General features: G+C 30.2%; 2 protein-coding genes across 3 annotated transcripts in view; both read left to right on the top strand.

Annotated features, from left to right (window-relative positions):
• Window positions 1-99: 99 nt before the first annotated feature.
• On the top strand, window positions 100-5,249 carry elgi (E3 ubiquitin-protein ligase NRDP1 elgi). Of its 2 annotated transcripts, none has more exons than XM_068774360.1 (7): window positions 100-339; window positions 412-554; window positions 1,028-1,110; window positions 1,355-1,560; window positions 3,358-3,516; window positions 3,699-3,829; window positions 4,202-5,249. In XM_068774360.1, the coding sequence occupies exons 1-7, from the start codon at window positions 250-252 to the stop codon at window positions 4,338-4,340; spliced, it is 951 nt and encodes a 316-aa protein (XP_068630461.1). In that variant the 5' UTR covers window positions 100-249; the 3' UTR covers window positions 4,341-5,249. The 2 variants fall into 2 exon arrangements, with proteins under 2 accessions (XP_068630461.1, XP_068630462.1); XM_068774361.1 differs by having other exon boundaries at window positions 3,358-3,513; window positions 4,202-5,248.
• Window positions 5,250-5,940: 691 nt separating this feature from the next.
• LOC137930916 (proteasome-associated protein ECM29 homolog) overlaps window positions 5,941-16,164 on the top strand; it is a 28,586-nt gene continuing 18,362 nt past the window's right edge. Inside the window, exons 1-15 of the mRNA XM_068774278.1 lie at window positions 5,941-6,065; window positions 6,138-6,256; window positions 7,620-7,748; window positions 8,050-8,168; window positions 8,758-8,883; window positions 9,353-9,464; window positions 9,621-9,760; window positions 10,950-11,046; window positions 11,453-11,542; window positions 12,297-12,382; window positions 12,568-12,680; window positions 14,186-14,341; window positions 14,626-14,770; window positions 15,171-15,287; window positions 15,586-15,886. Of these exons, the coding sequence (XP_068630379.1) occupies window positions 6,014-6,065; window positions 6,138-6,256; window positions 7,620-7,748; window positions 8,050-8,168; window positions 8,758-8,883; window positions 9,353-9,464; window positions 9,621-9,760; window positions 10,950-11,046; window positions 11,453-11,542; window positions 12,297-12,382; window positions 12,568-12,680; window positions 14,186-14,341; window positions 14,626-14,770; window positions 15,171-15,287; window positions 15,586-15,886 (1,902 nt within the window). The 5' untranslated portion in view covers window positions 5,941-6,013. The remainder of the gene's footprint in view (window positions 6,066-6,137; window positions 6,257-7,619; window positions 7,749-8,049; window positions 8,169-8,757; window positions 8,884-9,352; window positions 9,465-9,620; window positions 9,761-10,949; window positions 11,047-11,452; window positions 11,543-12,296; window positions 12,383-12,567; window positions 12,681-14,185; window positions 14,342-14,625; window positions 14,771-15,170; window positions 15,288-15,585; window positions 15,887-16,164) is intronic.

The raw sequence follows: 16,164 nt of genomic DNA, 5'->3' as shown, positions 1-16,164 counted from the left end.
TATTTTTATTGCAATGGTATTTAAAATGTGAGTTATATCGCCGCTGTAACAATAATAATAGTACATCTGTATTGCATGTGCACTTGCATGCATGTTGTTTCATTTTTGTTAGTATTCACTTCAGTCGCTTGGATTTTGAGTACACAAAATCACGGTTTAGGTTCGATTGCAAATATTGATAAATATAAGTTTTTAACATTGAAAATATTGTACATAATTATCTAATGTTGACAATTATTGAATACAATTATGGGATTTGATATCAAAAGATTTCAAGGTGACGTTGATGAGGAACTTATATGCCCTATTTGTTCAGGAGTTTTAGAGGATCCGTTGCAGGTTTGGTTAATTTTCTTTATACATTCTCTTATTAATTTATATTGAAAAATTATAAAGTCGAAGTTATTTTAGGCGCCCGCTTGCGAGCATGCATTTTGTCGTGCATGTATAACTGAATGGATTAGTCGACAGCCAACTTGTCCTGTAGATCGTCAAGCAGTTACCGCAAGTCAGCTAAGACCTGTTCCAAGAATACTACGCAACCTACTATCCAGGTAGGTTTGATTTCGCAACATTTGTTATGTGATTATCCTTGTAATCTAGAAACGAGGTTATGTTTTGATTATTGTTTGTAATTATCGTCACATTCTTAAATAATTTAACAGTACTACTTTTCTCAAATTACTTTGATTTCTTTTTAAATATACTCGGAAATTATTTAATGATTTTGTAATCAAATAAGTTAGAAATTTCAAAGAGAATTAATTCAAATTACTGTAAAATTTCTACACAACAAAGCCTAACATTGATATATTGATTAAAATAAATCAATGTTAGCCTGTAATATTATAATACCACAATATTGTAATCCGGTAATATTGTAATTAAGTAATATTTAAAATGTTAATGATAAACATGGAATATTTTGGCTTTTAATTTTAAAATTTTGAAATTTTTGGGTATAATGTGTATGTAACAAGTTTTTATTATTTTACTTTGTACTTAACTATGAGTCATTTTATTTCAGATTGTGCACAAGTTGCGACAATGCACCTCATGGCTGCAATGCAGTCTTGAAACTGGATTCCTTAGCATCTCACCTTGTTGAATGTTTGTATATATTGCAATATTACTTTGTAACTTAAAACCACTGTTTACATTTGATAACAGAATTCACAATAATATATTCAAAAGTAAATAAACATTACCATTTGTTGTTCAATATTCTGTGTTATTGACATTTGTAGCTTTAATACGTATAATATTTATCTATTACTTATCTTTTATAAATGTGAATAAAAATGATATAAAGAAGAATTTATGGTTCAATTAAAAACAATTTATAATTTGACAGGTGAATATAATCCCAAAAGACTAATGCCATGTGAAGCAGGCTGTGGACTTGTTATACCTAAAGATGAACTAGCGGAGCATAATTGCGTGAGAGAACTTCGAGCATTAATCACAACACAACAGGGCAAACTGACAGACTATCAACAGGAACTTACGGAACAGAGACTTATTATAAATGAACACAAGAGAGAGCTAGCTTTACTCAAGGTATACATAACTTTCAATACTCTTACATTTATCTACACCAATACCTCGCTTTGCGTCGTTTCGTTTTGCTTTTTTTTCGAAGTAGCTAATTTTGACTGCGGCGTTAAATTTTCGAGGTTGCATTGTTTTGGGTTCGAGTTTTTAATTTTTTTTTTCCAAAAGATGGCAACACTTTTGTTTCTAATTGAGCCATGCCATTAAAACTCGGGGATTTTCTTTCTAACTAAAAACAACGTAATTTGAATACAATTTTATTTTCACTTTGTTTTGCTAATTTTAGAGTTCAGTTTCAATTACGCGTGTTGTAATGTAGTGTGGTGTGTTTTTAAAGAGAATAATAAATTTATATAAATTTTTACGTGTTGATTCTGATTACAAAAAAGGTAAATATTTTTCCAATTTATTTATTGGCAAAGTTATATAATTTTTGTTTTTAAATGTTTACTTTGTTCAATTTTCTTTTTAAAAAGTAGTATTTTTGTAACCCTGTAACCTATCTTCGATCTTTACGTGGTTTACTATAGATAATTTTAATTCACTTTGCGGCGTTTCAATTTGCGTCGTGTTTTTTTGGAACGTAACCACGACGCAAAGTGAGGTATTGGCGTCTAACAAAAGTTGGATTGTAGGTTTATTCTACATTTAATTATGAAACCCTAATATTATTAAAGAAAAGTAATTGGTAAGCTAATTTCTTAATTTGTGTGCAAATAGTGTCAAGGTCCTGTCTTATTTTTAATGTTACTTAATTTTGTAACTTTTCATCTTACTCTTAATACATAATTACACTTGATTATCAAACAATATTTATCCTTGGTGTAATAAAAGTAACATTATATTTTAAAAAAATTACAATGATAGATAAAAAAAAAAATGATGACATATAAAGAGGAAGTATTATTATTTAAAGTCAGAAAGAGACAGTCTGAAAATAGTGCTCAATGTTATTTCTTATTATAAACCTATGCCATAATTTCTTATACAAAAATGGAAACTTTGGAGAGTAAATATTTAATCTGTGACCATAATGCAAAGAAATAAATACACATTATGAACATAAATAAGGCAAAAGCCTCCAAAAGTATTTATGAAGAGTAATACCGCAAGTGCCCCTCTTGGCAGATGGATTGGCCATGTCAATGATATTGAGACAAACATGTTAACAGACAACATATTAACTATCAAATGTTAACACTTAATATTATTTAACTTATAGTAACTTCAGTAGTATTTATTTACCTGTATTGTCTAAAATTTGTATAATAAGGAAATGTTCAATGAAGTTAAAAATTTTTACAATAATAAATTTTATATGACAAGGTAGTTTGGTAGTTTTTATATAAGAATTCAACAATTATTTTATTAATATGTACAAGCTATTACATGCTTTTGCGATTGAACTTAAAATGTTTAGGAAAGTGTTTTGCCATATTGAACTTGCTAACTCAAACAAGAAAGTATAAATAACCACAAAGAACACTTAAATTCGTTCTTGCATAGAAGAAAGTACAATTATATCTCAATTATCACTTCTATTAAATAAATCCAAACATAACTCTTCAATGCTAGCAACATTTTTTTTAAACCAGTTGTTTCTATTTCTTTTCTTATTAAACTACACATGAGCCTTCAAAATTGATCTCTGACAGGCATATCTGGAGACTTAAATTCGTTAAGATTCATAAAAACCACTATTGTGCTGTTGTTGCTTTGTAGATTTTCTTATCTCATCAAGAGAGGGCTTTTGCCCTAAAATTTAAAATATTACAAGACATATTTTTTGTTTTTCATTTTAAGGAATTTATGCGAGCAATGCGAGTGTCAAATCCAACAATGCGAGCTCTAGCTGACCAAATGGAGCGGGAAGAAGTAGTCCGTTGGGCTAACTCTCTATCCAGAGCGCGGGTCACGCGATGGGGTGGTATGATTTCGACTCCCGATGACGTCCTGCAGGTGGTAATAAACTTAGTCTTTCAACAACATTTTAACCTCTAACTTCTTTATCCATTTTTGTATTAAACTTATTAATTATTAATATATAAAAAATAGCTAAGTTAAGACATTTTCTTTGTCAGTCTATTGAGAATCATATATGCTTTGCTTTTTCTAATAATGATTTTTAAATTATGTTTTTGTAGATGATGATCAAACGAAGTTTATCTGAATCTGGATGTCCTCCTCATATCATTGATGATCTTATGGAGAATTGTCATGAAAGAAGATGGCCACCTGGGCTCTCATCTTTAGAAACAAGACAGAATAACAGAAGGTGACAATCATTTGTTATTTCATAATTCTTTTGAGAAAATCACAGCACTTGCTGATACATTGCCATTATTTTAAGAAATATTACTATATTTTGATGAATATTTCACAAAACATATTATTAAAAATATGAGTAAAATATAGAAGTAAATATAAAAGCAGCTTTGTTGTAGCTCAGTCAGCATTAAGATTCAAAACACTATATACATAGCCCTTTCAATTCTCTAGACATTCATATTATTAAGCAATAATTGTAATTTTGAAAAAAGGTCCACTTTTAATGCAATCTGGGCATTTTCGTTTAATAGTAAGTGTAGTCTACATTTATAACTGTATTTATATATTTAACAATAATTTTACAAACAACATTTTCCAGGCTATATGAAAAATATATCTGTAAAAGAGTACCAGGGAAGCAAGCAGTTTTGGTCCTACAGTGTGATAACATGCATGTTGATGAACATATGATGGTGGAGCCCGGCTTGGTGATGATATTTGCACATGGCATTGAATAACATCAAAGTATTTTAAACTCTGTGTGATAGAGTAAGTGGCAGGACTAACAATTGTGCAGGATTACATTGTTTATTATACAAAATATTTTTAAACAAATTGTGTTGGTAATTTTGGCTCAACGAAGAATGTATGGAAATGAATATGTACTGAAAATGTTTGCGAAATTTTGTTTAAAAGAATACACATTCCTAACTTTTTGTAAATACAGATGAATGTATAAAAAATGTGTCTTCGGATTGATCTTGATCAAGGATGATTTTATCAAATTTTATTGCAATAAAATTGACGAGAGTTTGGTAAATATCTCTCAGATTTTACTATTAATATTACACAATTGTGATAATAATTCCAATTATAAGTGTTCATATCTGTTCTAAATGTTACTTTCAAACATGACACATGTAAAAGAACATGTATAATCCTTGAAAAATGTTTGCCTTAAACTTACCTACATAATTTTCTTTTGTTGTTGATAATCTACACAAGTTAGCAAAATATAAGATCTAGTTACAAAACTTTAATCATATGAAGTTAATGTAAGATAGCAAATACTGTGTTTCATTGCATTGATCAACGAAACTGATTTATTGTGTTTCAGAGTTAATGACTAATAATCTTAACCATTGGACATTATTGTGAAAAATATAAAACAACAATTTTGTTTTTATATTGCTCATTAGCTTCTATTTATGTGTGAAATTATTAAAATCTATACATAGTCAATTGGAGAATTGAAATTGCACTGGTGTATTCTGTTGAAGCAATGTAAAAATGTATTCAATATCAAGGTGCATATAATTTTAGTTATTTAAAAAAAAGGAGACAGTATGATGTGTAAGAGTTTTATTGTGTTATTTGGATGGCATGCATCTTTGTGATATTTACTCAAAAGGATGTTTCCTATCTCAATTTTCGATTTGTGAAAAAAGTAATATATTCTAGTTCAATTTGGAAATTAAAATAAAATTGGTTTTTATTTTTCCTGTTTCATTTCGTAACTGGTATTAAATGATCTAAATTCTTGAATCAATTAATACCAGTTCATTCCTCTTGGAGAGATAAGAGATAATAAGCAACACAGGTAGCTGATCATAAACGAATATTTGTTCTGTGTCCTAAATCGATACATTTATAAATTAGTGTTTTTTACAAGTCTTCATTCATGACTTCATCTATCTGTAATTTTAATTCCCTGGGGGTTGCAACGAAGGCGAGGGAGGTGTTTAATGAATTAATTACAAAATCTATATTTTATGATATAGATGATTTTTCGATAAAATATGAAAGTTTATGATCATTTTCATTACAAACCATTTTATATTTTGTTACCGTTTTAATTTTGTTCATACATATTGGATATGACATATTTACTGAAGTATGGGTGAAAAGGCTCAAGAAAGTCCTCTATTTTTGCTTCTTACTAGTAATACATCAAAATACTTCGATTTATCTTTCACTAATAAATATGGAAGAAAATAGACACCAACTAATAATTTCTTAATAGGAGCGCAAAAGATACAGCTTCTTCGAAACTTACTACTATTAAAAAATACAAATAAACATATTGTCAAACGTCAAATTTATGTCAGTGAGGTTTTTGTTCGTCATTGCGTATACATATTAATATTTTTAACTACTACTATCGAAATAATTGGTCAGTAAATGTTTCGAAATGTCTGAAATGGAAGTTTCAGAAAGCAGCAGTGACTGCTCCAATGATCTTCGTAAGTTTATATCAGTTAAATGTTTGAGTTTCAATATTTATTACAATCATTTAACCGGCTGCTCCTTTACAGTTCTTCTTGATCGGGTTTTCTTAAGGCTTGGAAATGCCGACACCGATGAACAGCTAGAGAGTTGTCTTAACAGATTCCTTCCACCTGTTATTCTTAAGTTATCTTCACCTCACGAACAGGTTAGATGTTCTAATACTCTTAGTATTTTATTGAAAACTTTGTTTTTTAAATTAATGTAAGTGGTAGTAATATTTAATAGTTACATTTATATGAGCATTTTTCCTGACTTAATGAAATATAGTAAACCAATATAATGGACCAGCAAAAAGAGCTCTATAGTGATAATTTGCTTTACCTTGTAATTACTAACTTGCAGGGTGCTCTTTTAAAAGCTGAAATTTTACTACTTAATGTGACAAAGACTTGCAAAGTTTGCTTAGCCAAATGTTAAAAATGCTGAAATTTAATTTTCAATATAAGAGTTAGAATTTATATGATTCAGCAGTGTTTCTTGGGATAATCTATGTTGCGAGAGGACAAACAAAAAAATATTGTTTTTATATTTTACTCTGCAATTTATGATGATTTCAGTTCAAAGATGTATACACAGAATGTTTGAAATTTTGTTATATGCATGATACATTGTCTTAAGGTCATACTCTTATGGTTTTAATTCTGTTGATATTATTGTATTTTACACTACTTAAGAATTCTGTGAATGCAATAATATATGAGACTTGAAAACTATTCTAAAACACTGTTTGGAGTGTAAAAAGTACAATTTACTTACCAATTTATTATATTTTTATTTTTTAATCTGTTTACACCTATGAGAAAGCCTATAACATAACACAACAATTTATTACAGGCTAGTTCCACTTTCAAAAATAAAAATAAATAATAAAATTAAAACTTAATGATATTTGAACAATATTAAGAATTTTGAAAAAAATGATTATAATTAAATATATTGTAATCTTAAATAAATTAAATATTTCAAAATTCAAATCTAAATAATTACCCTGAAAACAGCTCAAAGTAGTTTTACAAAATTTGCTTTCAAAAATATTAGCTAATTATATATTACATTAATAAATTTAAAGGGTTCATTGAAGTAAAAAGTTGTTAAAACAAAAACAAAAAAGTAGTTAAAAAAAGTTTTACTGCATTTTTAAAAGTTATGACAATACTTTAAGTTTAATTGTCCAACCACTTTATTAGGGACTTGGTGAACACTTTATGAGAAAATGATCACCAAATCTACTATAACTAGTTTCTTCTAGGCTCCTTTCACCATCATTATTTATCTCATGGCACATGGGGAACACATATGTACATATTTCCATATATGCCAACTAAGCCTTATTAAGCAATGACCATTCCTGTATGAACTCAATTTAACTCTTTTTTATAAAATTGAGCTGTTTCTTGCACTCTACTATTGATTTTCATAGATGATTTGTAAAATATAATAAAAAAGTTTGTAATTTTTATATATGTTTATATCATTAATTATTAAATTCATTTTTGGTTTTTACTTAGGTACGCACAAAAGTAATGGAGCTGTTAGTGCATGTTAATAAGCGTGTGAAATGCCGTTCTGATGTACAGCTCCCTGTGCAAACCTTATTGCTTCTATATGGAGAATCTACTGCCAATAGTTTTATTATTGTAAGTATTACTAGAAATCTCAAATAATAGAACCAAAAATTTTTATTTGTAAAGTATGGACCTATATGTAAATTTTAACTAACTTAGTATTAATCTATATGACATATACATGAATTTTCAAAATATGTAATAAGTGTTTAAAGTAGTATTTGCAAATTGTTGAACCAGTAATAATTGGAAGTATGCTCTGCCACCAGAATATTATGTGGTTTAGCAGACTATAACAATAAGGTAAATGTGACTACTAAATTAATGAAAAAAAAAATTGAAACAAATTATTAATACTGTAAATTGTTTTTAGAATTTCTCTATAATTTATATTACAATGGGATTTCCGAGACTACCTCGTGATAAGCAACTTGCTTTGGCTCCATTATTGCTAGAAGTTATTGAAAATAAACCTCAGGGACATCAAGATGGGTAAGTTAATAACAAATAATTCCTTTGGACTCAACATGACTTTTTCTCACTAAATGAATTAATAATGCAATTTAAGTATTGACTACCTACCACTATTGTTAAAAAAAATTGTGATGGCAATTGTAAATATTTACTTTTTGTTCAAGTATTGAGTTTATTCCTGTGCAATGTTGTTCTTACTGTAGTAATGAAGAGTGACCTATCTTTTAAGATCTGAATTAAGTATATATACAGAAACTTAAAGTTAACCAGAACTTTCTTGTTATTAAGATGGTGATCTTGGCCAAAGGACGATTAACATTTTATACCTACATAATAAAATTTCAAGTTAAAGAAGTACTAAAAACTCGAAAATTTCAGTTCATCTATCATCATATTAGTAATGAATTTGAATACAAATATATGTATACATGATATATCTATATTTTAAATATATGCATATATGCCGGAACTATAGTTTCAATCAGCGAACTCTATAGTTTCATTTAATATGAACAATCCTCTGTTAACTCTTTATATCTATATGTTGTGTATTGTTATAGGCTGTAAAAATATAGTTACAACCTACTAAAATAAACTTTTGTTTTAGGATTTTAATGCTTGTGATGCCTCTACTCGGTGATATAAAGGAAAAAGATCTGAATTTAAAAGAAAAACCTAAGTTGTCATCATTAATATTGAAGTTCGCATTAGATGTACTTCTATTACCATACCGGTATGTAGCTTTAAGCTCTTGTTTTACTTATAATAAAAAAGCCTGCTTCAGGGATCTTGCTTAATTGTTTGTCTTGTCACAATAAGGGAAATACCATAATCGCCATGTTTGACAGACGGGTGGGCGATCGCTGTGTGGTATTATGATATGCAGAGGATACTGCTGCTGATTTTCTTAAAACTTGTTTGTGGGCAGTGTAAATTAATGCACAGTGTGTATTATATAACATTGCGTCTCGGATATCGAACCTGCAACCTATGGTCTCAAGTCTCAGTCCATACTATTGGGCTACCACTGCTCTCGAATTGTTTGTACTTTATTGTATCTAAATAAGCGTAAAATAAAAATGATACATATAAATCTTTAATTTTGACTAAAATGATTAAAGAATGAATGTCATCAAAATATTCTTATAGCATGTGAGAAAGTAAAGTTAAAAATAATTTCACCTTTCTTAATATCACATTAGGGCCCTACCGAATGCAGGCGAGAGTGAATTTCAAGTTCCACCTGGCATGAGCATGAAGACTTATAAAAGAATTGTGGATAAAAACCAGTTAAACCCTAATCAACTGGAGGAGGTTTGTATATATAGTTAATGTATGTTTTTTATATACACATTTATATACAGACATGTATATATATATATGTATGTATATATTACGTATGTATTTACATATACATAAATAATCATATTTGGATTATTTAAAATATGTATCATTTTATTATATTTGCAGATGAAGTTGTCCATAGTGAATTTTATCAGTAAAGATATTTTTAACATGAATGAGATTTTGCTGCCACTGATAGTAGCTGCGGCCGATTCGCGCTTCAGTGTTGCCAACCATGCCAACAGTCCACTTATAAGAGTTAATAGGTAAGCTTTGTTTAGTTACAAAAATTCAACTGATAATTTAGAAATCATCAATTAAATATCCTTTTTAAATTTAGCACTAGAAATGAAGACAAGTATTACCTTTCTCTAGGCTACATAAAATTGGTAACGCTTTTTTGGGCCACTGAACGGTTACTATAGCTTCCATTAAATGTTTATAAGTATAACATTAGAATTTAAGAAGTTCATTAAACACAAACTTGTGTAAAGATTATATTATAGTGTGAAGGATCTTTTGGGTGATAATAAAGCTTGAAAATATATTGTTGTTCTATTATATTAGGCATTTTGTAAAAGTGACTACAAGAAAAAAAATTGTCTGAGTTTATACTGGGCTCTTCTTAAATCAGAGCGTCTTTGGCAGCCTAGTAACTTTCAGTTGAAGGTTGCCATTTGAAGGGTGCTCCATCAGATTCTAGTTTCTTTTAAATTGGACTCTTCTAGAATTCTTCTTTTAACATACACCAATTGTCACTGTGTGTGTAATAATCTTATCTGGATATGGAAAAAAAACAATAAGTAATACCCTTTAATCTGGTTTGAAGGGAGCTATAGTTAGTGAGATTACAACATTGATACATAAATTGAAAATTCGGATGAATGTTCATGTAAATTTCAAAAGCTGGCTTAGCATGGAGAGCGCTTTTTGCTTTCCAAAATTTCGGAATGCTAATGTGCAAGTGAGATAAATACTTAGAACAGCTTGTGCTCAAGTGGAGACTAATCAAATTTTCTGTTATTTTATTTATTAAAAACTCATTGAAGTCATTCAAATTCGATCTTTACTGATGAGGCATAGATGAAAATTTCAATGAAATGTCTTAACATGATAATGCACATTTTTTTATTATTTAAGACTTAATTCTATTATTGTACGAGACAAACATTCTGGGTATTAGTTTCAAGCGAGAAAAAGATTTGTTACATGATTTTTTTTTTAAATTGGCATTTATAATAATAAAACCTATAGTTTGTCAAATTCTCTTTGGTAGAATTATTATTCCGAACCTGGTAGATAGAGAAAATCTGACGAACGATATTATGTATTTTGTATTTTTATACTATAATTTGTAGTTAAAAAAGAAGTGTTTGTTATAGCTTACTTAAGACTTTTATATTGTTTTATTTATTTATAATTAACCTGTTGTATTTATTTATTAATTTACTGCAGTTCAGTGGACTGGTCGTTGCCGACAGTGGTGGGGCCTCTATATTCACTGTACTTAGGTACGTGGGGTGGATTGAAGGTGTCACCGGACGATCGTAAGGTAATGTTTTTTGTAAAGAGTAATGTAGAAAACTTATATTTAGTATTACAGTGCTACCGAAATCGCTGTTCCCCTTTTTAAGTATACATGTGTCGGGACGAGAGGAGTGGCGGTTGCACCGTGCCACCAGTCCACCGTTAACGTTCGTGACGGGCCTCATGCTCTTTTTTATAAGACCCCTACCACCTAGCTACCTCTACACGCTTTTTCTACGGCGCGGTACAGCGGTTGCGGTAGATTATAATACCCTTTACAAATATCTAGATATAATTGATATAGCTACGAAAGTAATTAAATTGTATTTAATGTCTTATTGTTAATTGGGCACAGTTTCTAGCTTTTTATGTTATTATGTGTTTATATAATCTATTTTTTTTTTCAATATTATATGTTAATGATATTTTAGGTACCTGCATGTACCAGATTACGACTGAAACTAATCCAATATCTTAATAAAGCGACGGGCCCTGCTATTATGTTCCCTCACTGTGTACAGGTATGTATATTAACATAATCTATTTATTAAAAAAATCTTACTTTCAATTAAACTGATACTGTTCTTTGCTCTATTCATATTTATGTGAATAAATATCGCTTAGTTAATGGGCGATGAACGATTATATACTACCTCTAATTGTATCTTGAATGTATTCAATACATTTTATTTTATACATTAGTTCAATTAAATGATTGACTTTTTACTTTAATTATTATTGTGCCCCATATTTTAAATGTTATGTTGGTAAAGAGTTTTCTAGAAAGCGTGTAATGCAGCGACTGCTGTCAGAACAGCAATGCTCCCACTATATTCGACTGGTGTTGGGCGCTGTTAGCCTTTCTGGCTAGCTTCGTCAAATTCAGAGAGCAGATTAACTCGCGACTAATTGATTCCTACTCGATTTTCGGGTGATTGCCCCTCCAACCCTCCAGATTGCGTTAAATACAGCTTGTCATTTGCCACCATATTTATGACTTTCTAAATATCGACATATATATGTTTTTAGCACAATCCACAAAAACATATGTGCGTAAAGCTTTTAATAATCTTACAAAGTATGATGGCTTTTATAAGTTAAATAAATGCGCATGTGTATTTTATTGCTTAATTCGCACGTTTTATCCAGACTCTCGCCCATTTACATCCAGCATTTTTTTCGATACAGGAGTACATTCCATAATAAGCCAGCTGTTATAAAACAAATATGCATATAAATTTTCAATCTCTGTTCATGTTTGCTTTATGTTCACAGGTTGTGTTTTCGTCATTATTCGACCCAAATACAAACTCTCGCTTAAGAAATATGGCGCTGATGTTTTTACTAAATGTTATTAATAAGTAAGTTTAAATAATGTAGTGTTACATCTAATTACGTTTTAAATTTGGAATATTTTTTTATAGTCCAACATTTAGGAAATTACTATACATATATAGTTTTTTTCACCATCTATCCTTTATAGAACTTTCAATTATTGATTTCTAATAATACGTGTAAGATAATTATAATTATTATTTGTTTGCAGTGGTGATACTGTCCAGTTAAAGAAAGTAGCTACAGTCTTTCTGCAAGGACTGCTAAAGCTCATAAGATCCGATGAATACGCTGAACATCAGCCTAAGGCTTACACGTGCTTAGGTGAGTAAACTTTATATCTATATGAATTAAAATTAATTTCCAAAATGTGATGTAAAGCGCCAAACTAGAGAAAAAAAGATTTTCAAGTTTGGCTCTCTCTACAACTCTTTTAACAATTTACACAATGTACTATTTTTGTCACTCTTACTTTATTTAATATAATTTTTTTACGTTAATCAAATACAAAATATAACATATTGTGTTTCATAAAAAATAATAAAAACATATTTTTTTTAATTTACATTCTATAACCCTCTTATAAAAGAGATACTAAGCATACTCCATCCGTATATTTTATTCAAATATACTGTTCAACAATGTTTAAAAGCTCATTTTTCAAATAAAATTATATCTTTTTATATTTTAAAATAAAATTGGTTACTAAGTTACTAATATTATATGGCCACACTAAATCTGAAACAAATCTATTATTGTTTCGTGTCAGAGTTGGACTCGAATTAAAATACCAATTGTACTTAAAAGATGTGTTTATTCACGTCACCTAGCCACAGATTATTCGCGTACAATATTGTAACTACTCCAACACTAGACCCGAACTCTGCGAACGAAATATATGAAATGGAACGAAATATATGAAATGAACAAAAGAAAGAAGAAACTGTATAGGATGGTAAAATTTAGGCGACTAATGGACCAAAAATGTTAGTGAGGATGTGGACTGTCTAAACGGATTAAATAAATTCAATTCATGGTGGTAATTTAGATATAATTTCACAAAACTAGGTAAGTGTAAATTGACGCGTAACAATAGACTGACCGAAGCAAAACACATGTTTAGCGACACAAACTGTCAAAAATAAAAAGTATAAAAAAAATATAAAAAGGTTTTAAGCGGCCCTGTCAGCCATGGTATTGCAACTCTTAGAACATTTTCAGTATTGGAACCACGAAATATACATCAACCTACGGTAACATCGACTAATGACCTCGCTTTTCTCGGGACCGCTGTTAATTAGCAGGTGATATGTGCGGTTTAAATACGGGTGGCGCGGTAAGGTAAAGAAACAATAAAGCCACCTGAGGGACGAGCCTCTAATAGAGTCCGTACCTTATTTCATCTCAGCGCTTGCCAACTACAGCAAAAGGTGCAATTAAGCGAGGGACGTACAATGTAGCTCGCATAATTTTATTGCATTAATTAACCCCTACCTGCACATTTTTGATGTCTCGCCGTCAGCCCCGACTAGCTAGTTCGTGGCGGTAGTTAGTCACATTATCACTAAATATTTGCAGTATAAGAAAAACTTTTTAGTTTATCATTGTTCTCTCTCTAAAAAAACGTAACATTTATTTAATTTTTTATTGGACTGTAACAGGTCAATAACCTGACCGTTGAAAGCTAGTCAAAGCTGGTATCTATATAAACATATATTTCAAGATGTACTCATGTGAATAGAAAAAAATTATGATAATTCATTAATGTGTAACCAGCATTTACATTTACTTGCTTACGTTGCTTAGCTAACCTTACTTTTATGTTTTAGGTCGTCTAGCGATAAAATGTCCGGAAAGTATAAATAGACAATTCTCATTACTTGAGGAGTTGGTAAAGAAGATTCCTGAAGCTGTACCTGAGATGAAGACGGCTCTTCGTGACGCTTTATTGGATATGTCTGCAGCTTACACCATGAAAACAGAAGGTAAAGTTTCATAAAAACCTATTCTGTGTCTACGAATGTTTTTATTTTATAAAGATGTTAATGTTATCTAATCCTTTGTTAAAAAAAGGTTTGGGTGTTATTGAAAATTAAGTTCTTTTCTACAATCGGTTACAGCTATTGTTTTTTTTATCATCCTATGATTATGTCATCGTGGCGATGTTTAAAGAAGGCCTAAGCCTTGCATTGGGTGTCCAACAGCAGAGAAGTGAAAGAGAAAGAACCTTAAATATAAAGATTATATAGGAGAAAAATTGTGTTTTCAGATAAGCAAGAAGCAATGGACACGTCATCGGCTGACGCGGGAACTAGCAACAATATGGAAGTAGACGAAGCTACGGAAAGTAAAAAATTACGACCGAACCCCTTCGATGAACCGCAGGCGTTGGCGTTATTCGCGTTACTGGATCAGTAAGTATTTAGTTATATTATATTTTCCGTTAATTGGTTTAAGTAAGAGTGTTAAACATAGGCCTTTCTCATAGATTTTTAATAAGACAGGTTAAGAATAAATTGACACACCCTTTAAACGTTTTTACATACGTAACGTATAAGAAATCTGCTTACGTAGCATCAACATATCATGCAACCCGATTCCAACATTCAAAGTATAAATATGACCATAAATAATTTAAGTAAATTTTTTTTTGAACCTTCGGCTGTAGCGATCGTAATTGGTTTCTACACTGGAAATATCCGAGATAAAGTTTGGTTATTTTTTATTACTTACATAATACTTTACCAGTCATTATAACTGTGTTTTGATGTTATTTCTTTGAAATGGAAACTTTTAATTGTATTTCTTTTACAGTTACATGCACAGTGAGGATTCAATGATCCGTTATATTGCTATGCGGTATTCATCGGTCGTGTTTCCTCAGGACTATGTTCCATCGCGGTACCTTTTGTTACTGGCCAGCGGCGACAGGTAATATAATTTCTAATTATAATATCAATATCTTATATACAATTAATACGTTTTAATATTTGATTTTGGCGACAACTGTTGTCTCAATCATACAATTTACATTCAATTTCACATCCTTTTATGGACTGCTCACATGGTAGACACAAGAAAAACAATTATATATAAAAATCAATTATTGTTTACTGTTTATTCCTACAGACTTTGTACCACCATTAGACTCTTACGTCCAATCAACCTGTATAATACTGTCACTGCTCAATTATTTAATCACCACTTTTTATTACAACCTTTTCTTTAGCCAAGACGACATAGTAACGGAATCACATAAATGTCTATATGGTACATCTCGACCAAGTGAAATAGATGATGTGGTGAACAACGTAGCAAAGAAAGAAACGACAGTTGTCAACTTAGATGAGACGACTTCGAAGAAGGACATTAAAAACACAAAGGAAATTGAATTAAAAGTTCCTAAATTTAAAGATGTGGTCAACTACGTTTGGGAACAGATCCAGAAAAGAAAGAAGGGTTCTAATGCGAAACACAGATTCGTTATAGGCAATCAAGTTTTGCAGTTTCATCCGAGAACTTATCAGGAAGTAAGTTTTTGTTATAAAAATATAATATCGCAATTTTATTACTATAAAATAACCACATTTTCTTTTCATTTATAAAAAAAAAACATCAAACGGCGATGAGTTGTATTTATCAAACTCATTAATCAGTGTCGGTCGAGTGGGACGAAATTCGGCTCAATCGAGTGCTATTAGCGGTATCATAATCATCATTTCAAGCATAGGACATCATCTGCAGGACATAGGCCTCCCTCATAGATTTCAAATAGGATCGTTTAAAAGCGGCCGGTCTACTGGTCTAC

Source organism: Battus philenor, unplaced genomic scaffold (genome assembly GCF_028537555.1).
Source record: "Battus philenor isolate CCGP_79_NKW_IND1 unplaced genomic scaffold, ilBatPhil1.0.hap1 SCAF_7, whole genome shotgun sequence".
Taxonomy (NCBI): Eukaryota; Metazoa; Arthropoda; class Insecta; order Lepidoptera; family Papilionidae; genus Battus; species Battus philenor.
This window is presented reverse-complemented; position numbering and strand designations above follow the sequence as displayed.

Excerpts from the sequence above, each read along its gene's own strand:
- elgi (XM_068774360.1), top strand. The coding sequence starts at position 250 with ATGGGATTTGATATCAAAAGATTTCAAGGTGACGTTGATGAGGAACTT. Across the intron at positions 1,111-1,354 it reads AGCATCTCACCTTGTTGAAT|GTGAATATAATCCCAAAAGA; the intron begins GTTTGTATATAT and ends ATAATTTGACAG. Across the intron at positions 3,830-4,201 it reads ACAAGACAGAATAACAGAAG|GCTATATGAAAAATATATCT; the intron begins GTGACAATCATT and ends AACATTTTCCAG.